The sequence below is a fragment of the Nanorana parkeri genome, unplaced genomic scaffold (assembly GCF_000935625.1).
Source record: "Nanorana parkeri isolate BGI_ZX_2015 unplaced genomic scaffold, ASM93562v1 scaffold1255, whole genome shotgun sequence".
Taxonomy (NCBI): domain Eukaryota; kingdom Metazoa; phylum Chordata; class Amphibia; order Anura; family Dicroglossidae; genus Nanorana; species Nanorana parkeri.
In genome coordinates, this window is record NW_017307523.1 from 215,497 (window position 1) to 237,407 (window position 21,911).

General features: G+C 39.9%; 1 protein-coding gene across 1 annotated transcript in view; it reads left to right on the forward strand.

Moving 5' to 3' along the window:
- TRIP13 (thyroid hormone receptor interactor 13) overlaps positions 1 to 21,911 on the forward strand; it is a 42,259-nt gene that overhangs the window by 14,408 nt on the left and 5,940 nt on the right. The window contains exons 4-12 of the mRNA XM_018568865.1: positions 461 to 516; positions 6,048 to 6,138; positions 7,890 to 7,962; positions 8,378 to 8,441; positions 10,235 to 10,321; positions 12,482 to 12,588; positions 16,461 to 16,614; positions 16,718 to 16,830; positions 19,979 to 20,048. Of these exons, the coding sequence (XP_018424367.1) occupies positions 461 to 516; positions 6,048 to 6,138; positions 7,890 to 7,962; positions 8,378 to 8,441; positions 10,235 to 10,321; positions 12,482 to 12,588; positions 16,461 to 16,614; positions 16,718 to 16,830; positions 19,979 to 20,048 (815 nt within the window). The remainder of the gene's footprint in view (positions 1 to 460; positions 517 to 6,047; positions 6,139 to 7,889; positions 7,963 to 8,377; positions 8,442 to 10,234; positions 10,322 to 12,481; positions 12,589 to 16,460; positions 16,615 to 16,717; positions 16,831 to 19,978; positions 20,049 to 21,911) is intronic.

Consider the following 21,911-nt stretch of genomic DNA (forward strand, 5'->3'; position numbering starts at 1 on the left):
TATATATATATATATTTGTCGTCCGAAAGCTTAATAATGCTAAAACTGAAAGTTATGATAGTACATATAATTTTTAAATGATACCCAATTCATGATCAGTTCATAAAGAAGATCCATAGTTGTTTGAGATAACTGATATGTTTGATGCTGTGTTAAAAAGAGAAAAAATATTATCTAAGAAACCACTGCAGAATTTGCATTTTCTAATAAAATATATTAGCTGTTAACTCTAATAAATTATAACACTGCTGTAAAATACTGTATAAACAAAAGAATATCAACATACTAGAAGGTTGAAGCTCTTGCCATAACTACAGTACTATGAAATCTTCCATCCTGCGTTTTATCTAAAGCGTGGTCTTTTGGTGATAATGTATAACTAATGTTGCTCAAATAGTTGTATGATTTTTTTTTTTTAATGCAGCGATTATATTTAAAATTTGCTATTTTAAAATTTCAGCTGAATTTCATGGACTGTGGGAAAGTTTAATATATGACAATGAAATAAAGTCAAATGTAAGTAAATTCTGTTTGACTATGCCTGCGTGTTTTATACAGAAGCAGTAATTTGTGATAGCCTTTTATTTACATTTATTTGGCTTGCAGAACTGAAGACCATATCTGCAATGTAATTTTATCATTCCTGAAATACAGTGGACGCATCCCCTTATCTGATAAGCTTAAAGCTACCCTGCAAGGAAAAACAAATGACCAAAAAAGGTCTACCTGTTAAAAAAGAGAGTAAATACTTCTCCCAATGGCCAGCACCACCAAATTCCATTTTGTTCAAGAGAAATTTTCCTCTTAAGTCTGCTGGCAAACTAACACTTCCAAAAAAGTTGGTCTTGATCCCCCACTGTGCTAGGTGGTTCCTCCTTGCTGACCTTCACATTGCTTCATATTTGGGCATTTGTGTTTCCTGACAGGGTCGCTTTAAAGGATTTCAAGCTTTAGCCTTTCTCTCTTACAAAGGTACATACAGGCTTTTACTTGGAGGACATTGTGCTACCCACTTTTGATTACAACCTCTAGAATTCTATAGCTATGTTCACACCATGTCCAGAGCAGATCTGCAAATCCAGCGCAGATCGTTTTTGCAGCGTTGCTGTGCATTTTTTTTCTTAGCTTAAAATGGGTTTTTATGTGCGTTTGCATGCATTTATTATTTTCCATGCATTCCGGACCAGAGAAAATTAAACCAGCAGTATCTTTTTTTTCTTCTTTTTTTTTTGTCTGGATCTGAAAGGACTGCGCTGCTGTGAACATAGCCCAGAAATACCATACGTTGGGATGCTTTTTTGGTCCAGGAACAAACTGTTCTGGTCGGGACATGATCTGGACATGGTGTGAACAAGCCCTCAAAGAGAACTCCCTTGCTACCTTAAAGCAGATCTAAACTGAGAAACAAAAATTTTATTTTATTGCAGTTCCCCAGTGCTTAGGCTATTTTTTTTGCCTTTATTTTCATCTAGCAATCCCATGAAAATACACTTGCTGTCCTTAGGTGGCTACACTCACTGTATCTATTTAGAGAGCTATAGCTGACTCTTAGGCCTAGTTCACACCAGTACGTTTTGTAGCGTGTTCAACGCTCTACGAACGCTCTACAAAACGCTCAAACATGAAAATCCCATTGTTTTCTATGGGTATGGTTCACACCTTGCCGTATTTCAGCCCGTCTGAGCGCGCTACAAAACGGCCTACGCCTGAAAAGGTACATGAGCTTCTTTGCTGCGTTTTTGTCGCGCGTTTCCATTGGGATACAGCCAAGTAGCCCTCGGAAAGGCGGTAAAAACGCGTGTCGCACGCGCATATTCGATACGCCTAGGTGTGAACAGAGCCTTATGCTGGACTTTAAACATGTATGCCTTTGGTCATCTCTACTGCAAGACATTGTTCTTGGGTTTAGTTATCTGCTCTGAGGCTGGCATCCTTTTATTATTGCTTTACTACATAGTGGATAGTTCTCAATCATCAATTAGTGCAATCAGCTTGTATGTAAAGATTGGCTTTATCTCGTTTTATTATGCAAATGTACCTTCTTTTTTTTGTGTTATTTAGGTTTTTTAATATTGGACCTTCGTTCAGAAATAGTTTTAAAAAGTGTTTTCTTAATCATACATTAAGAGATACCGGATAAAGTCACCCTGGTATATTGGGTTAGGCTGCTGCCTTCAGGAAATTGGACACTAGCAAACAAAGCTGTAACACAGCCTTGCATAACTCCCATCATGCTACAGTTTTTTGCTGTTGTGTCGTAGTAAAAGAGACATCTTCTCTCCTCTGAGAGAAGATGTCTCTTCTAGCAAGTTTTCCAGAGTTTCTGCAGATCCATAAGGGGCTCATGTTTGCAGCTTTCTGGATTAGCTGAGGCGATACTTGGACCCCCGTCGTGAGAAGGGAACAGGGCTTTGCTAGTAATGTTCCAGAAAAATAGGGGTTGTTTTACTCCTGGTGATCCGAGATTCTATAAATTACCCCTTATTACGTCCATCAACCGGTACTGTAACCAGTATATAGTGTATGCAAAAAAGAAAAAATGGGACTAGCTATGTAGTATAGCGCATCCAAAGGGTTAACAATAGATCGGGATAGACCAATAATTCAATCAAAAAAGTTTATACATAAATATTTATAGGGCTGCAGCTAACTATTATTTTCATAATCGATTAGTTAGCCGATTTATTGAGTTCGATTAATCGGATTAAAACTGCCGCGTTGGGCGTGGCGTGCAGGGCTTGAGTGTGGAGCCGCGAACAGACAAGGTAATAGCCGAATAATCGACGATCGAAAACGTTGGTAACGTTTTCGATCGTCAATTTTATTCGACTAAATCGAATCGTTTTTGCAGCTCTAAATATTTAAGAAAGACACAGCCATTAAAGCACTGTCAAAACAATTAAAATCAGGACAAAAACACTGACTATAAACCTCATACAATGTAGCAGGGTTAGAATATAAGCTCTTATGATGAGTACACGGATATCGAGACCAATCACCAGCTATACTATATCTATGCGAGTGTACACCGCCTCCGACAAGTGTAATTAACCCCGTCCGGGCTGAATTTTAGGGAGGAGGGTAATCACAACCAAACTGAAATGAGCATTGATTCCGTTTAAAATCCCTATTGGGCAAGTGACATAATTATATATCAAGGTGATAACAGCTGCCGTAATGGATTCTCGTGTCATAGGAGTCCAAAACGGGTTTTTGCGTGTGTTTGTGGGGGAGCGGAGGACTTTTTAACAACATTTTGTGTGTTTACGTTTTCTATTTGTAACTATTTTTTTTAGCTTCTTTTAGTTTTTTTTGTTTTTTTTTTTACACTTAACTTTATTGCTATCACATAGAGGGCTAAGAAACCCTCTATGTTATAGCCAATTCACATGACAGGTCATCTATATGGAGACATCAGGGGTCACCTAGGGACCCCCAGAGAAGCTGATGATGCAGAGATCTCGGGAGCGGCGGCAACGGAGATGGCAAGGGGGGGGCGGGAGCAATCGGCGTCTCTAGACAGGCTGGCTGTTTACATTTCTGGCAATTTCCCCACTCATGTGCATGCTTGGCCTCGCCCTCCTGCTCTTATAAGGCTCCCGTCTGGCCGTTCAGGAATGGCCATGGAAGGGAGGTGGTTAATAGTGGGCTGTCCCCGTAGTGGACCCAGGCCATTTCCTGTCATAACAATACTGTCCCTGTAGAGGACAGCCCAGTGTTTTAAGACCCTTTTGGCTAAAAGACTGGAAACCCTGTTCAAGGCCTTATTCTCCCAAGCAGGTACTGCCCTGCAACCTGCTATTGTGGTTATGTCCCTCTAATGACATGTCTCGTAATTCTGGATTTACTTCTGTTTTCCAACAACTGGAGCTTATGCTTGTGGCCCTACTTTACTATGTTAACAGACTATTGGATGGACTTATGGCCGATATTCACAAATTTTTAAATCGGTATCTGTCATAAATATGGTTTGTGTGCCTCCACATCCAGTGCCTCCATTGTGCCCCGATGTCCAGTGCCTCTAGAGTGCCTCCCGCAGCCTAGTGTAAACAGCGGGCAGGAGCAATAGCCAGCCTACTATTGGCTTTTTCAAATTGCAATAGTAGGCTGGCTATTGCACCTGCCCACTGGGGCAAGAGAGAACTTTCCCTTTTAATGTTGGACCTGGGGTGCATTACTAGAGGGATCACTACCAGGAGGTCCTGTTTAACCTATATAGTTCTTTAGTTAGAGCTCATTTAGAATACTTTGACAGAATGAGTCCAGGGATGGGCAACAAGAATGGTGAAAGATCTGAGGAATAAAACATATCGGAAGAGACTGTAGGAACTTAATATGTTCAGTCTTGAGAAAAGAGGGAAAAGGGCAGACATGACTGAAACCTTTTGATTACATTGAGGGCAGCCATGAATTAAAGTGACACTAAACATTTTGAGGGACCATGGGGAACAAAGCCACACTCCAGAAGGAAGGACAGTGTCAACATGAATTCAGAGATAGTTTAAAGAACTCCAGTTGAGTGATACACGCATAAGATACATTTTGTGTAAAAGTTAAGGTACATGAATGCATTTTATGGATTTAACTCCTGAGTTTAGTGTCACTTTAAAACTAGCATGTGGAAAGTTTACAACTAACCTTCAAAAGGTATTATTTTACAAATAGAGTAGTTGCAACAGTCTTCCAGCATGGGTAGCAAGTCAGCCAAGTGAATTTATACATGTTTGTAAGAAACCTAGATCTATTCTCAGGCAAAAAATTCCAAAAAATAAATAAAAAAACTTGATGGATCACTTGGTCGTCTTCTACCACCACTCTGTTTTAATGTACCGGGGTGGCATTCAAAATGAATATCATTGCAACACACGAAAAGGAACTCTCTTTCCAATGCGCCGGCATTGCAGTGAACCTCAAGCATTACCATGTGTTGTGGTGCTCTTAGGCAGGGAAAATTATTGCATGTGTGTTATTGCAATGCATTTATGCAGCAGATCGCAAAGGTCTGAACGGAGCCTAAAATAGACACACTCAAATGGTCAGTATGTAGCCGCTTTTATTTTGTGGTTATATTAAGTTTTCATCATTGTGAAACATTATTGTATAAATCCTCCTGTCATTGTTAGTGAAGTTCCACTTTTGCAGTCAAAATTGAGAAAACCCCACTATATGTTTTGTGTTCCTATAAACACCACGTACCCAAAAATATATATATATTTTTTTTACATTCGTTTTTATTAGAAGTTTTTCAGGATACAAAAATCCGAATGATACAGTAATCAAGCAAAAGGGTCACATTGTCATAACAGATCACTATGATATTGGACAATTTTGAAAAAAAAAAGGCACAGGTTAATCTAGAAAGTTGTAATAAAACAACAACTGTATAAATAAACACTCGACTGATCAGACATGGGTCAGAGAATATATTCGAGTGCAGTGATAGTCCATCCGACCTGCGTTGTGAATATGACCAAAACAAAGTTCCAAGAAACAAAACCTAGAAATCATCACAATCAGATTGAGAAAACAAATAGGAGAGAAGAGAAAAAAAGGAGAGAAAGGGGGCAGCCAGGCCTTAGTGATAAGGCCGCAGTGAGTATATGCGTCATAAGTGTAAATTGTGCTCTATCTAATTCATCCAAAATTATTTTTTTAAGAATATATTTCTTACCTTTTTTAGATGTCTCTTTGGTGAAGGCGTTTGTGCAGATTCCAAGCTACTTTGAGGAGTTTGAAAGTGAGACTAACTTGTCTGACCAAGGGTCAGAATGAATTTCTGTCATTAACACACACTGCCTTCAAACCTTTAACCCTTTGTTAGGACACACAGTGTTCAAATCCAGTTTACAACTGATCATGAAATCTGCCAGCATAGTACAGACAGGGTTAATTAGAGTAAACATAATTTCGCACTACCCCCTCCTTAACATTATATAAGGGGGAAGCTAGGGAGGATTTTGAAGCATGTAATACTACCAAAAGGTAATTCATGTGAAATTCTAATGTGTTTATATTCTAATAATGTGTTTTTATATGTATTTTTGAAGCTTTTAGATTATGTTACAACAACGCTGCTCTTTTCCGACAAAAATGTTGATAGCAATTTGATTGCCTGGAACAGAGTTGTCCTTTTACATGGTAAATTTATTTTTTGTTTTATGGATGGATTATTTATGCACAACAGAAGTATTAATATACATGTTTAAAGCACAAATTCAGTCTTTTATTTTTCTCTCTTGGATAGAATGGACAAGCTGTTTTACCAGTTACATGTTTTTTATTGTGATCTGTGTCCCACTTAGGACATTTCTTCTCAACTTGTACCTTCTGTGTCACTGGACCAGGAATTGTTGGGAAATCTTCTTAGTGAGGACACAAACAGCAGTTAAAACTAACCCACGTCGCAAAATACAAAATGTTATTGCCGTTTCTGTGTCTGAGTTTTCGCCTTGCTCCCTGTTGTGGTGATAGTAGTGTAGGAAATGTCCCCAACAAGGACACAACATTATGGAACTATTTTAAACACTGTAGTGCTTCATATAAATAAAACAATCCGTTAATCACCTGTACCTACCACATTTGTGAAATAAATAAAATGACACATATAGGCAAACCTGAACAATAAATGTAAGCCAAAAAAAAGTCTGTTTCAACAAATTGTTATGACTTCTTTCATTCATTTTACTGTATATGTTACACACATGGACAAGTGTGAATAACAAAAATATGATTAAATTAAAAAGTCTTTTCAACAAATCTTTCAATATCTTCTTTCATTAATTCCATTCCATATGCATGCAACATGGCGAACACACTCACCATTTCATTTGCCCTACTTTTATGGAAAGGCACATGCACCTGTGTATACATCCTTGAGGCCACATATCCTTTTAATCTTAATACTTCGGGTCAGGGTTGTACTGTTAATTAAAGGTCTGTATGCAATTAGAAGTTTGCTCTCATGCATATACTACTCATCATATGTAACTCTCCACCATTCATATATCAGTAGAGTGAGGAGAAATCTTCTGAAAGATGTACACAAACAGTAATACACAATCTATTAGATTCTAGCCCTTCCACTCTATGCAAAAATACTTTTATTAATGGACAAATGTACTTTTAGTACAGTTGTCGTTTATGTAAACCCCATACCCTCCCTGACTGGAGCATGCCTGGATCTTTATTGTGCAGCCCTATAGGTGCTGCACAGCATTTGCATGTTTTGTTTTTGTTAGGTCTTGGAGGACCTAATAGACCCCCCCAATTTCTTAAATCTGCTGCAGAAGATGATCGGGGGCAGAAAGTCCCGAATCTCTTGCTCACCTGTATCCTAGTGATAGGACTGCAAACGCAGATGTGCTCAGGGCTAAAGTTCTATTGTTCAGTGAAGTAATAATTTTAGGGGTGAGGGAAAGGTTTAAGCTCCATAATTGCATGTTGTGAAAGTGATTGGATGGCTTTATAGCAGCCTAATACATTTTTGAAAACCAGGAGGGTGACTACTTTTGTTCGCCGTTTTCCCTGTGTGTGTTGTGAAGTAGCCACTGCTCCAGGCTCGCTCCCGTGATGGACTACAATCTCAACACGCATTACTAAACTAAAAGTGACATTGTAGTCTATCATGGGAGCGAACTTGGAGTGGTGGCTGCACACAGGAACTAATAGAGAACAAAAGTAGCCACCCTCTAGAAGAAAGGACAGTGTCAGCACAAATTTATTTTGTTTAGCGTCACTTAAAAGTTAATGAAAGCTGAAAATGTTTCTGCACTAAACAAAAAGGTAATTCCATGGTCAGTCCAGGTATAGGTCAGGATATGTGTTGAAGCATTTCACAATTGAAAGGAAAAAGATTTTGAATAAGATTTGTTTTTTTTTTTAAACTTTAGGACCACCTGGAACAGGAAAAACTTCATTGTGTAAAGCACTGTCACAAAAACTATCTATCAGACTGTCCTATAGGTAGTAACTTTTCTTTTTCTATAAAGATTTTCCATTGTTATGTTTATCGATTTTTAATATTCTTGTCTTTTTATATACTACTGCTTTTTTTGTATTGTAACGTCTAGATTTTTGGAAAACCCATTTGCAATTTGGGAGCACTATAACTAGCATATGTTCCTTTGGTTTGATCTACTTTATTTCACAAAGTGCTATTTAAGCTTGAACAACTTTTTAATTATAACTTATTTTTACATCCAAATGAATATGACTTGACAATTCACAGAACTATTCTTTGAATAATTGTTCTTAGTAATATGACCAAACGGCAAAAAAATAATTGTATACAAAAATATTATTTGGTCTTTCTTTGAAAAAATCTGTTTCCTAGTGATTACACAGAGTCCCTTTTATAAGAACCTTTTTTTTTCCTCAGGTACAGATATGGTCAACTCGTAGAGATTAACAGCCACAGCCTCTTCTCAAAGTGGTTTTCAGAGGTATTCATTACAAATAGTTATGTAGCCACTGTATTAACCTACTATGCAAACTTGATGGCACAAGGGAAAGGTCTCCCTTGATTCCAGAGCCTGAACAGTACGAATTAGAAAGGCCATTATTCTCTACAAATGAAGCTTAGTGGCTGAGGTGGGCCCCACTGGGTGTTCTTGTTGGGATCGCTAGCGCAATACGAAGCTGAGTTACATAGTGCTCAATAAGAGTGCTGTATATCACACTGCAATAGAATACCTAATAATAGATCGATATTTAAATGTTATCTGTTGCTGCAGATTTGTATGGAGGACGTGGAATCATATACGACTTAAAAATATAAATCGATAAAAAAGCCCCTCTCCTTCTTAATCCCCAGGTTCCAAAAAATAGTCTGGCTGCTCTCAAAGCATATTTGTGCAACATCATGTTTGTGAATGCAGACCTGTGAATAGTGGCAACTGCATACTAATTCCTGTCCATCCAACCCAACTCCTACTGTTACACTAACAAATTTAACAAACACCTTTTTTTTTTTTTTCTTGTGTGTGTGTGTGTTGCTATACAAGATCAAAAGAAGGAAAAACTATACCAAATGCCACCTGCAAAATGTATCAAGGTTCAAACACCTAATAACCTACAGCACGAGGTTCCAGCTGTTCAACCACTCAGCTAAATAGAACTCTTTCCTTAGGCCTCATCCACTCTTTGACCCACATTCGCGAAACGCCCTTGCTGTGCCATTACCAGTTAATTCCACCCAAATGCGTCTGAGCAAACGTGTGTTTTTTCCTTCCGTTTGCACGCACATGTTGCAGATTGTGCTACAGGCACTACTTTTCTGTATTTGTCTCGCGTTCAGGACCACGATTACATCAATGGGAACGGCGGAACATGACGCGCTCCCACTACGCTTAGGTGTGAATGGGGCCTTAGTGCAAAAGGAAAAGCAATACCTCTTTCTCCCCTTCCTTTGCATTTCCTCCTTTCTCCTACCTTTCTTCACTCTCATCTCTTCTCAGTTATGCTGCCCTTCATCCTCCACAACTTTCCCTTCTCTCTCTGTTATTTTTATCTTTCTGCCTACACGTCTCCTCTTCTCACCTTGTGCCAGCAACTGACATTTCTTTTATTATAAAATATATTATAAAAAGTTTATTGTACCGGTGTATCAAAACTTTAGTTGTTTGTTGTAGCCATGTATGCTGTTTTTCTTGAGTTAACATTTCTTAGATGATTAGATGTAATGGTGTTGTCCAATTTTTTTCAAGAAAAATATTCAGAAAACCAGAGGTACAAGTTGAACTCCTTGGTATAGTTTATACTTTGCATAGAAGAGTTCAAACTCTATTGCCCCTATGTTTAATATTTGGCTTAGTTTTGCATAATCTAAGAACCTAATACCTATTGGTAATTTTTTTTAAATTAAATTTCTATTTCTTTTTTATTTTAATTTTAAATTTCTTCCTACCTCTTTACAATCCTCAGAATATCCCCTTCTCTTTTTCTCCTGGCTTCCTTTATTAGATTTGAAACTTACTGTAATGCTTAGGGTAAAATGGGCGGTAAGCAAAAAAAAATGAAAGAAATGAATCAAGTTATTTTAAGCAAACACATATTCCACAAACCAGTTTGTTTTAAAATGAACCCCTTTTGTGGAAAAAAGATTAAGCATAGATATTGATCTGTTTTAGCATTCTTCGTCAAACTTTCGCTTTCATTTTAAAGTTACTGAAAAATAGCATCAGACAAGTGCTTTACTTTTATTTACAACTGTGTTTAACGTGGCTATTTTTTTCAGAGTGGCAAACTGGTAACGAAGATGTTTCAGAAGATTCATGAGCTGATAGTTGAAAAAGATGTTTTAGTATTTGTGTTGATTGATGAGGTATGTCACGTTAAATAATAATTAGTGCTGCAGAAGATGTTGGTGTTTTATATATATATACCGCCTGGCCAAAAAAAAAAAGGTCATACACTTTAATATTTAGTTGGACCGCCTTTAGCTTTGATTATAGCAAACATTCGCTGTGTCATCGTTTTGATAAGCTTGACAAGTTAGATCTTGTAGTGATGATGGGAGATTCGGACCACTGTGTAAAGTCTTCTCCACCACATTCCAAAGATTCTCAATGTGGTTAAGGCCTGGACTCTGTTGTGGCCAATCCATGTGTGAAAATGCAGCTCATGCTTCTTAAACCACTCTCACAATTTGAACCCAATGAGTTCTAGCATCATCATCTTGGAATACACCTATTCCATCAGAGAGGAAAAAATCCATTGATAGGAAAACCTGGTTATTCAGAATATTCAGGTAGGCAGCTGACTTCATTTTTTAGGCACATAATCTTTGCCAAACCTAGACTAATTATCAAATGGAAGGCTCTTGCCTATCTGCTTAGCTAAATCCAGGTGGTGACTTTTTTTTTTTTTTTTTTTAACCAGGCAGTGTAAATAACTTAGAATAGAACCTGTAATGTCTAGGCAAAAGGTTGGAGACAAGGGGAGGTGGAGCAGAATGGAGGGAAAGTGAGTGAAGACATACACATAGCGGGACAAACAACAGACCATGGACCACAGAAGGGTAGGAAACAGGACAGTGAGGTTAAAGAGGAAGGAAAAGGTTGGATTACCCTGCCCACACATGGACTGCAATAGGCGGCCCTGGACTAAGCGGTGGGGGACTGCGGCCAGTCAGTCCGGGGAGGCACCGACATTTCTCGGGAATAAGTGTCCGAGTACCGGAAAGCTATCCACGGGCTCCAAGTGGACCTGAATCTCCCCTCCAAACCTTTTTTTTTACACCCTGTAATGTCATCATTGGGTCTCAAAATCTCTCTGCAGTGCCGGCAGATCATGGTTTGTCAGAGTGGCTGTACATCACTTCCTGAAAACAGCAGGCCACTCTAGGTAATGGGCAGATGTGATGCAGAGCCTCTTTGAATGAAAGAATAGAAATCTAGTTATTGAACGGTCCAGGGGAAGTTCCACTGGGGAGTAGTGTGAGATGGTGCTGGATATCCTCCAGCGAGGAAATGAGGCCGGCTCTGACCTGCTGCAGCTTCAGATGCAAACTGTGAGTAGCTAACAGTGTGCAATTAAATCAGAATAAGTACTTATAGTATAGGAGAGAGTCCTGTAAAACAGTGCAATACTGCAGGTAAGGCTGGAGTTCAGCTTTAAGAAAACCTAAATACTTTAACTACTTCAACTCAGGCACCTGTATGCCCCTTATAGACCAAAGCAGCTTTACATTTCTGCTATGGGCCTATTGATTTGGCGATAACTCCATCATTACTTGAGGTAACACATATTTCAATATTTTCAAGACAAACTAAGCTTTTTTTTTTCTGTCTTGCAATCTATAGACCTAAACAACACAGTTTTAAAACAACTATTATTACTAAAGAGTATGTAGTTTATTATTTTAATGGCACACGATTTATGATCATTACACAGTTAAAGAAATAAAGCCGTTTTCATACTTCCTGTGTTCTTTTGCAGAGATTTCACTTCTGAACAGGAAATGAGTAGAAAACAAGAGCTATGGCAGGAAGGAATATTATAGGGCTTACTGGGATTTAATGAGGGTAGATAGAAAAGTACAGGGCATGTGCCCACAGTGCTTTTAGGTGTACAGTGAATTCCCCCCCCCCCCCCAAAAAACCCAGCAAAGCCCTCAGCTGGTTAATGTCCATAGTCTGGGCACAGGTGCAATTTAAAATTCGATACCTGCCTTGCTTTTCTTCTTAGTGAGATGACAAGGAAATTAGGATAGGATACCCAAGTTATTTTCCAGCAGTCTTTAAACTCAGAACAAGTATGTACCCTTAATATCTTTTTATGTTTTAGCAGCTGGCCATCGTGGTGACAGGCATCTTCGTAGCAATGCATTACTTGGGGATTCCTGGAAAAGAATTTACCCATTGACCTGACCTTAGACATTAAAACCTTGAACATTTACAATATTATTGTACTACAAAATATCCAAGATTTGTTTATACCCTGCTTGTGTTAATTACATCACTAATCTGTTATTTCACTTCAGGTTGAAAGCCTTACAGCTGCACGTAGTGCTTCTAGGGCAGGCACTGAACCCTCTGATGCCATTCGTGTAGTAAATGCTGTTCTGACTCAAATAGATCATATCAAAAGGTATTTGTAGCTGTTTTAAATCTGTTTTTAAAGTTTTTACATTAACTCTGACGTCATACATGAATGTTAATGAACTACGGTGCATGGATGCATGGCTGCCACATTCCAAATCATTATCAAGGACGAAAGAAGAAAAATTTAAATCGGCCTTAACCTCTTGCCGTCCGCCCGTAGTAAAAAAACGGACGGACGGCACTGCACTGGAGTCAGATATGAACAGTGAATAAAAATATAATACCTTTATTTTAGATCATAAAACAATGATGGTTCAAGATTAAAAAGACATGCATAAAATAAATCCAATAGCCCAAACTTTTCACAATCCATAGAAGCATATAAACCTTATTATTCTCTTCAGCCTTATTGAGGGCTTCATTCCATTTTAGGTACATATGATTTCATTCCATAGGATTAGGTGAGAAGTATATTTGTCTTGTATACACTGGACGCGTTTTACTGTAAACCGCTTCCTCAGGAGTGGGCTAAGGACCAATAACAGACCATCCAGATGGACCCTGGGCGTGGACCTGTCGTGAACTGGGAGGAACCAACACAGGTTGGGACACTTGACCAAATCAAGTTAGCATATCCATGATATCTCTAAAATCATCCACAAAGCGCCAAAGTTGATCATCAAAGGGGTGACTGTAGTCGTGTAAAATCTTTGATCCCCCTTAGTGGTCTTTCAGACTAATTTTATTTTTTATAACTCTGACAATCGGAAAAGATATTGTTTTGTTGACAAATGGGTTTAATAGCATTCATGAACTTGCGTTTACATTTTTCATCCGGGTTTTGGCTTTTATGTAGAAGGTATGTGGGAGGCCAATCACTTCTATATGGCTCTGCTCTGACCACTTCTGAGTTTAGAGCCATCCGATTCCTGCCACTGTGGCCAGGTTTGAAGCGGATCTTGGCCATGATCTGCACAAACTGAGTGCAGAGGAGTCAATGATGGTCCAATAGACTCCTCATCGATTCAAAAAATCTGCCTGTAATTATCACCCTAGGGTTTTTGTCAGTCCTCTTGTAATAGCAATAAAGTTAAGTGGAAAAAAAAACATTAAAAAGTTCTTAAACAATTCAAATCAATGTCAACAAACAAACAACATGTCATAAGTCCTACCTATGAATGCCGGGCTCATGACTGTGTATGTAATAAGGGATTATCCACTAAAGGTATCAGCGCTGGCGGATCGGAGCGGGGAGAATCCAGCCCCTCCCCTGTCACGGCACAGAGCCGTGACAGGATCGAGAGGTGAGCGAACGCCGGTATGTGTTCGCTCACCTCCCGATCTACTGAGCCGACCTGTGACAGTCTCATTGTAGAACTATGAGGTGAGTGAAAAGCACTCGCCTCATAGTTCTCCTTTTAAGACTATAAGTTGAATATATCAAAGGTTTGTGAAATTCATCTTTTTTGTTTTTCATTATACAATTGATTAGAATAATCCTACATGTAAAAGATAGCTAAAAACAGTATGTATACAGAAGTGCTAAACGGATGTAGTATATAAACTCAAAGTTTTAGATGGGGATGCACCCATACCATTTTTTTCCAGACTGAGTACGAGTACCAATGCTTTTCCTCAAGTACTTGCCGATACCAATTACTGATACTTTTTTTTTTTCTCTTTAGACTTTTTGTGACTGGTTTGCTAAAACAATACAGACTAATGATTTTAGGACAGTGGTGAAGTGCAAAGGCACGGTCACACCTGCAAACGCTGGGACCCTGGTAGTTCTGCCACTGGCTCCAAGCTGTAGAAGGACCACAAATCTCAACAATACATTATACAACAATGCAAAATACCAGCACCTATAGAGGACTACAAATCCCAGTGATAGTATTATTCTGCATTGCTGTATAATGTATCAACTAGAGGGGGCTACAAATCCCAGTGATGCATTATACAGCAATGGCAACCGGCTATAGAGGACTACAAATCCCAGCAATACAGAATATGACTCTCGGGTGGCTGTGCAGGTTCTATAGTAGGCTGTGCGGGCTCTCAGGTGGGCTGTGTAGATTCTTAGGTGGCTGTGCAGGTTCTATGGTGGGCTGTGCAGACTTTCAAGCGGCTGCGCAGATTCTTTGGTGGGCTGCTCAGACTCTCGGGTGGCTATGCGTAGTGAATTTCTAAAATAGAATGAAATTCTCAACTGAGAGAGCGTCACAGAAGCATGTGTCCGCATTGGAGGATTACCTCTTGCTCTGACATCTCTCAAGTTTTGAATTTGTTCTTCCTTTCTATCTCGATGACATTGGTCACCAGGACCAACAAAGGGTTTAATCTTCCCAGCAGTAACATAGAGAGTAATAAATACCTGACGGGGATCTAATTGTTCCACACTAACAAAACAAATAAAAAATTACTTTACATATATTAAAAATATTAGGGTGTTGCGATAGTGCAAGTAGATGGTAAAGGCTTCGGTTATGTTTGAGTGAAACCTAAGGGCCCGTTCACACTGTGCAGAGACTAGCCTTTTCCTGCACTTAATCAGTGCCAGTTACTGCAAGGACACACTGAAAACATTGTTCTCTATGTGCCATGTTCACACTGAAACTTTGCCTTTAGATGGGTTGCAGTGCAGAACAGAAAAATGCAGACATGCTGCTTTTTTCTGCAACACACCAGAGCTCACCTGACATCACCACAAGTTAGTTTCCCCAGGACATTGGCATTAATGAAAAACTGATTGTTTTAGTGCATGGCTAGTGAGAAAGAGGCCCTTCGTTTGTGATGTAATTACCTTTTTCTGTATTAATTTCAGTAGCTTGGGGATAAGTTTTGTGAGCGCCACGAACTGAAAGGATGATCAAAGTTTACCATTGTCTACCAAACAGTCAAAGCCAAGATATGCTTAAATTCCTTTTAGACTGATTTGCATGCATTTCCTACTATGAATGCCTTGTTTAGCTGTATTTTTGAAGAGTAGATAAATTGAACGTTTTCTCACTGGGGTTCTGTTTGGCAGCCTTCTATATTAGCAGTTTAGAACAGTTCTTGAAGGATATGTATAGCCGAACCTTTTTCTTTTTTGGCTAAAGTTGGGAAGGGCTTGAACCCCAATCAGGTGTCCCCGCTAGGTCGATTTTACCCTCTTTGTCCTGGTTACCAATGTCCTTAAAAGAGAACAATGGCCTAACGTTTTTTGTCCTTAGTTCTCTTTAGAGAACTATCATATGCTAATGTCCTCCAGTGACCCAAAAATCAGTATATAACAGGCTACTGCCCGCTATATGCTGAGAGCACAGAGCCTGGCCGAAGCTGGGACGGATCCCAACAATACTGTCGAGATTCACCCTGCTGGCTGATTGATAGCTGGCTCTACCTCTCTAGGGTCAGCTCTGGAGAAACGGAGAGGGGGGGAATCCTGACAGTCACCGCTCTTTACAGGGAGAGGATAGGGAAGTCAGCGATCGGCGGTATGTGTTCGCTAACTTCAAGATCAATAGAGGCAACCTGTGACAACTTCAGTGTCACAGATCGCTTGAATTATGAGGATGAGTGTTTTTCACTCACCCCCTTAATTCTCCTTTTAAGACCAAAAGTGTTGAAAAATCCTAAATTGTACAGAAAAAGAGGTTGGATGAATATTTTTTAAAAGGGAGGGGAATTCTCACTTTGTAGAGATTTACTCTCCCTTTATGTCGTGTCAGGGTTATGAAACACGGCAAAAAATAACTTGTCAGGGGTTTTCATCTTTCCCTTCTCTATCCAAAACCAAATTGAAAGTTTTGACTATACATTAACTTTATCAGTTTGAAATTGATGGCTTGGTTTTCTTATTTAACCTGATGTTAATGTTACTACTGTATATATCTGGTGTCTAGCTAATGGTTATTATTGATTTTTCTTTTGAAGGTACCCCAATGTAGTCATCTTGACAACTTCAAACATAACTGAGAAAATTGACATGGCTTTTGTTGACCGAGCAGATATAAAGCAGTACATTGGACCGCCATCACAAGCTGGTATTTTCAATATTTATGTGTCCTGTATAGAGGAATTAATGAAGGTTAGGATCTCTGTTATTTCTGATTTTTATCTCACTAAAATTTGAACATAACTTGAAATATAATACACCGTACTGAAATGTTCCTTTTTTCTTTTTCAATTAGTGTCAGGTAATCTATCCCAGACAGCAACTTCTTACTCTAAGAGATCTGGAGATGATTGGCTATCTGGAAAATAACGTTTCCAAACTTAGTTTGTTATTGAATGATATTTCCCGGTAGGTTTTACTGACTCGCTATAGGTTTACATCAATAATGTATTAATAGTATGTGTGGGTTTTATGTAAAGGCTCAGTTCACTTGGCTATATTGATTATTTACCATAATGACCATTATTTTCAGCAGTCAGCGCCAAAGAGACCTAAATAGAACAGTTACAAGGGCAAAAGTAACAATCATTAAGGCAAATAATGCATGCTTTATGGCCTAGTGTATTAAACATATAGTGAGGTATTTTTAGATGTTTAAAGAAATCATGATTGCAGGTAAATATTTTTGATCATTATTAAACCTACATAATACCTTGTTCATTAGAAATGTCAACTCCGTGCTGCAGTAATCCTATGTTTACTGACTGCTCAAATATGACAGTAAAGGTGGTTGACGCAATTTATCTCGCATGATCAGCAATGTTTTAAGATTTGGGGTAACGACTTTATAGTTAAAACGAAACTCCAGGATTTTTTCAAATTAAGCCTTGCAGTGGGGCTACCCCCGCACTACAAGGGTTAAGTTATCGTTTTGGTCTGACTCTTGATAGAGACCACTGCTTACACAGAGTAAGGGTCCTTTTCTACAGTACAGTGGCAGGGGACAGTTTTTTCTGAAGAAAACAACCTGTAAGAATTAAAACACCCTTTGTTTTGATGCACCTGGAATGTGTTTAGCTGAATTAAACTAAAGGTTTAATTGGGTTTTAAGCATATGAATGCTTGAAAGCATATTTGAGATGGCTTCTTCCCACCATTGCTCCTACCGCCATTGCTCCTCTCCAAGAGATGCGTGAGTTTCACTCCGATTTGGTCCTTGCTACTGCCTACAGTGACCTGGTCGCCTCCGGCCCATTAAGCCCATCCTGCTTACGCAGCTGGATGTGAGTAAACCAAGGTGCCTATGACCAATGACCCAGTCACAGTCCTAAATGATCATTTAATTACGGAGCACTGGGAGCTTTTCCTCTCAGCTCTTCATTACTGTGTGAGCGGTTCAGCTGATTTTAACCATCTCGTCTCCTGAATGAGTCTTCTGTAAGTGAACATTCAAGGAGCCCTCTGGCTGAAGTGTTGGTCTGACAAACAGAAATGCATAAAACTCTAGCTTTGCATGCCCTTTCACTTCACATGTCTTTTTGAGGCTTTGCTGGATTTTAGTAAGGAAGTTGCTGCAGGTAAAGTACTTATTTACTGGGGGCGTGGCCAAGCGGCGTGCATGGACGGACGCTGATCACAGCAGCTCCGGTCCCACTCTCATCCTTACCCTATCCTGACGGTTCCAGCGACTCGGTCGGCACCCGGGCTCCTTCCGCTCTCCCTCAGGATCCTCCTGGCAGCTGCGATGGGGAAAATCGGGGACCAAAGGGATGCTCAGCGGCCGAAAAATTGGCCCGGTTCCAGATGCAAGATGGCGCCGGACATGCGGCCCTCCGCACCTCCTAGGGCTCCACGATGAGGACGGGGACTCCTCAATCCTCTAGTAAGGGGGCTTCCCAGGGGAAATCTGCTCCACTGTCCCAGCTGGGCATGAAGGGGAAAGCTGCACAATCCCCCCAGGCTGAACACACAAAAGGCCAACCTGTACAACGTGCTGGCAGGGCCTCTGAGGAGAGGGGGATGGGGGAGACGTTCCCTGCAGACACACAGGCCCCTGCTGAGCCCACCCTCCTACAATTAATGGAGGCTATTCGGGACTGCAAAACCTCCCTGGCATCACAGATTGAGGGGGTACATATAGACCTCTCTCTGCTGAAGCATGATGTTCAGGGTCTGCGTGACAGGGTCACCGAAACTGAGGGCCGCATTACTATCCTGGAAGATGCGATGACCCCGTTGTCCAGGGATACTGCTGGATTACAGAGGGAGCTAGCGGCCTGCAGAGCTAAAATGGATGACCTGGAGAATCGCTCCAGGCGGAATAACCTCCGCTTTGTTGGATTTCCTGAGCGGTCAGAGGGCCAAAATCCTGAGCAATTTATTCAAGATTGGCTTAGAGAGATGTTAAAGCACTCCCCATTTATAAACTAACATACGAGCAGAGAGGTAACCCGACACGCTTTGGCCGCATATGGGACCCATGGCTGGCCTCCTCAAACACAAATTTGGAAACGGGGTAGTACTGCTAACTTTTGGCCCTGAGTCCCCCAGTCCTGGACCTATGAGTCCTAGGTGATACTCTTGGGGTCGGCTGATATATGTGGCTGAGTTGGTTTCTCAATGTTCTGTGATACCTATCTTAGAGCTTTATCACCATGTCTTGAACCTTGAATATTGCATCCACAGCTTGTGTAACCTTGTAACCTCATGACAAACATAGAGAGTGCACTGATGTGTAAATGCCTGGGTTATGTTGACCCAATTGTTGTTTGTGATGGTGTTGTTGTTATCATTGTTGTGTCTCTGACACTTGCAAAAATCAATAAAAATTATCTTTAAAAAAAAAAAAAAAAGTACTTTTTTACCACAGAAGAAGAAGCCTAAGCTTTAAACTGGTAAATCTTCTACTGCTTATGATAGTTTTATGTAAGGGGCCCAGCACCATTGCCCACTGCAGTGTCCAGTTGCAATCTTACATTTAGATTACTAATTTAAATGGAGATTGTAGTCCATCACGGGAGCCAGCTTGGAGTAGTGGCTACTTTACAACACACACAAAGGGACCATGAGGAACATAAGAAGCCACCCTCCAGAAGGAAGCACAGTGTTGGCACAAGTTCAAATTGATTTTGAGGATTTACAGCTGAGTAATGCACAAATAAGGTCCAATACTGTTAATAGTTAACATGCAATGCATTTTTACGATTTAACTCCTGAGTTTAGTGCTGCATATTTTTTTGCTGATGGTTCCATTTTAGAAAAACACTTTTATGTAAACCTGCCATGCCACTAGCTTGCATAACTCAAATTAAAAGTCAGGGTTGGCCCGAACTCCTAAACCACCCTGTCAGTTTTTTTTTTAATGTGATGGATACAAACAGGCACGTAGTGGAGGGGGGTGGAGTCGTTTATGTATCTAGATCTCCTGTTGCTTTTGACATGTTGTTTTCCCCAAGCATAACCTTTTGTGCATGCATATTTTGGGCACATGGTAAATATAAGATTTATTATCAATTATATTAACCCATAAATATTTACAACCATTTTTATATTTCAGAAAAAGTGAAGGACTAAGTGGCAGAGTTCTGAGAAAAATTCCCTTTCTGGCACATGCACTTTTCATTCAAGTAAGTAGTAACCATAATGAAGGGAGTTTATCAACCAATGATACCAGCAGCATCTGGTGCCCATTTAGTGCAAATCAGGTTGTTTCTCATTTAGCTAATTTAGGATTTTAAACCGCTTTTGTTTCACTTCCCCATTCCTGCAATCTTGAACAGCCAGCTACAACAGCTTTGTAGTCATCTGTGGCAGATTACACATGATGCTTGAAACCGTTTTCTATGTAAAACGCATAAGATGCTAAAAAGGGGCCAAGGGCATGTTTTATATTTGTGCATTTCTATTTCTCAGCAGCCAAGGGAGGATTTGTCAATGGTATTATCTACACGATTTTTCATTGCTAATATTTTGCACTTCCTTGCTCTGTGAAATAGTTTTTAAATCTGCCCCATTAGGTTGTATATTTTGCTTTCAATTCATAAACCCTGTTTTCTGTATTTCGAATTTTGCAAGCAAATTTGAGAAACCCTTAATATATCTTTGTGTTTCCATTCACACAGCATACCTTAAATACAAATATTTACAAGTATTTTTTTAACTTTTTTAGTTGTTTCTTTGGAGCAGCATTATACGCAGAACTGCAAGCTATTCTGAGCAATTTCAGAGTACACACACGAGTTTCCCCTCACTCATTTAAAAACCCAGAGATAATATTTTTTTTTTCTAATATAATAATATTTATTGAAGTACAATAAACAATACAATAGGTAACATACATGTACACATATAAATAATCATGCAAACATGGGAAAGAATGCTTGACCTGAATCTAACAAGCTCAATATCTTACAATATCAATATCTTACAAACCGTTAGTTCTCTTCCTGATAAGAAAATCGTTATCAATGGAAAAACAATGTGCCATATACGATGCTCACACCAGTTTTCCACATTTCTATTAGGCCCCTTTCACACGGTTCAATCAGGAGGGGATCCATGCAATTGTTCCCTGCTAAACGGAATGGGTGTCACCGTTGTGCGTGCCTCTGTCCAGTTTTCTAAACTAAAATTACCCATGTCGGTCTATGGGGAATCAGATGCAAACAGACGTCCACATCAGATTGCCTACAATCCGGCACGATCAGGTTCGTGCCAGATTAGAGGTTAGCCCACCAGAGTCGGGGGTAACCAGATGCAAATGGACGCCCATCCACCCAATACCCTGACGTCTTTAACCCTTTTTTAGGACTGTGTTGAAAACTAACTTAGAACTGATAATCAGAAATGCCAGCATAGAACAGACAGAGTTTATTACTCCCCAACCCCCAATTTAACCTTACAGGTAGGATTTTTAAGTAAGTAAAAAGTATTTATAATGGTAAGCAGCAATTCAAATTTTTTCATATGCTATGTGAATGGTAACCTGTAACAACTATACATTAAGTGTTATTCCAGTTTAGCTTCAGATATGGAAAGCTGAAGTTTAATCTGATTACAATGTTGCCTTTACTACCCCCTCCCCTATCAACATGCTAATGACATTTTTAACCACCTCCCGTCCATGGCCGTTTGTGAGCGGCTGGACGGGAGTCTGCTAGGAGCGGGAGGGCATCTTAAGACGTCCTGCCCCTCCCCCCAGGAAAACTGGGGGGTGGGGCAGGTGGGCTCCTGTGAGCCCACCTCGGGCTCACAGGAAAACTGTGAGCCCGAGGTGGCTGTTTACACATACAAGCGATCAGGCGTCCCTAAAGACGCCCGATCGCTTGCAGGGTGTGCGCCCCCCCGTACCTCTGTCCTGTGGCCGGTGCGGCTGGGACTGGCACGGCGACGATCTAACAGCAGATCGAAGGGAGATCATTACTTGATCTCCCTTTTTGATCTCTTTTCCTGTCCCCAAAAAGCAGGAAGTGATGTATATTACATCACTT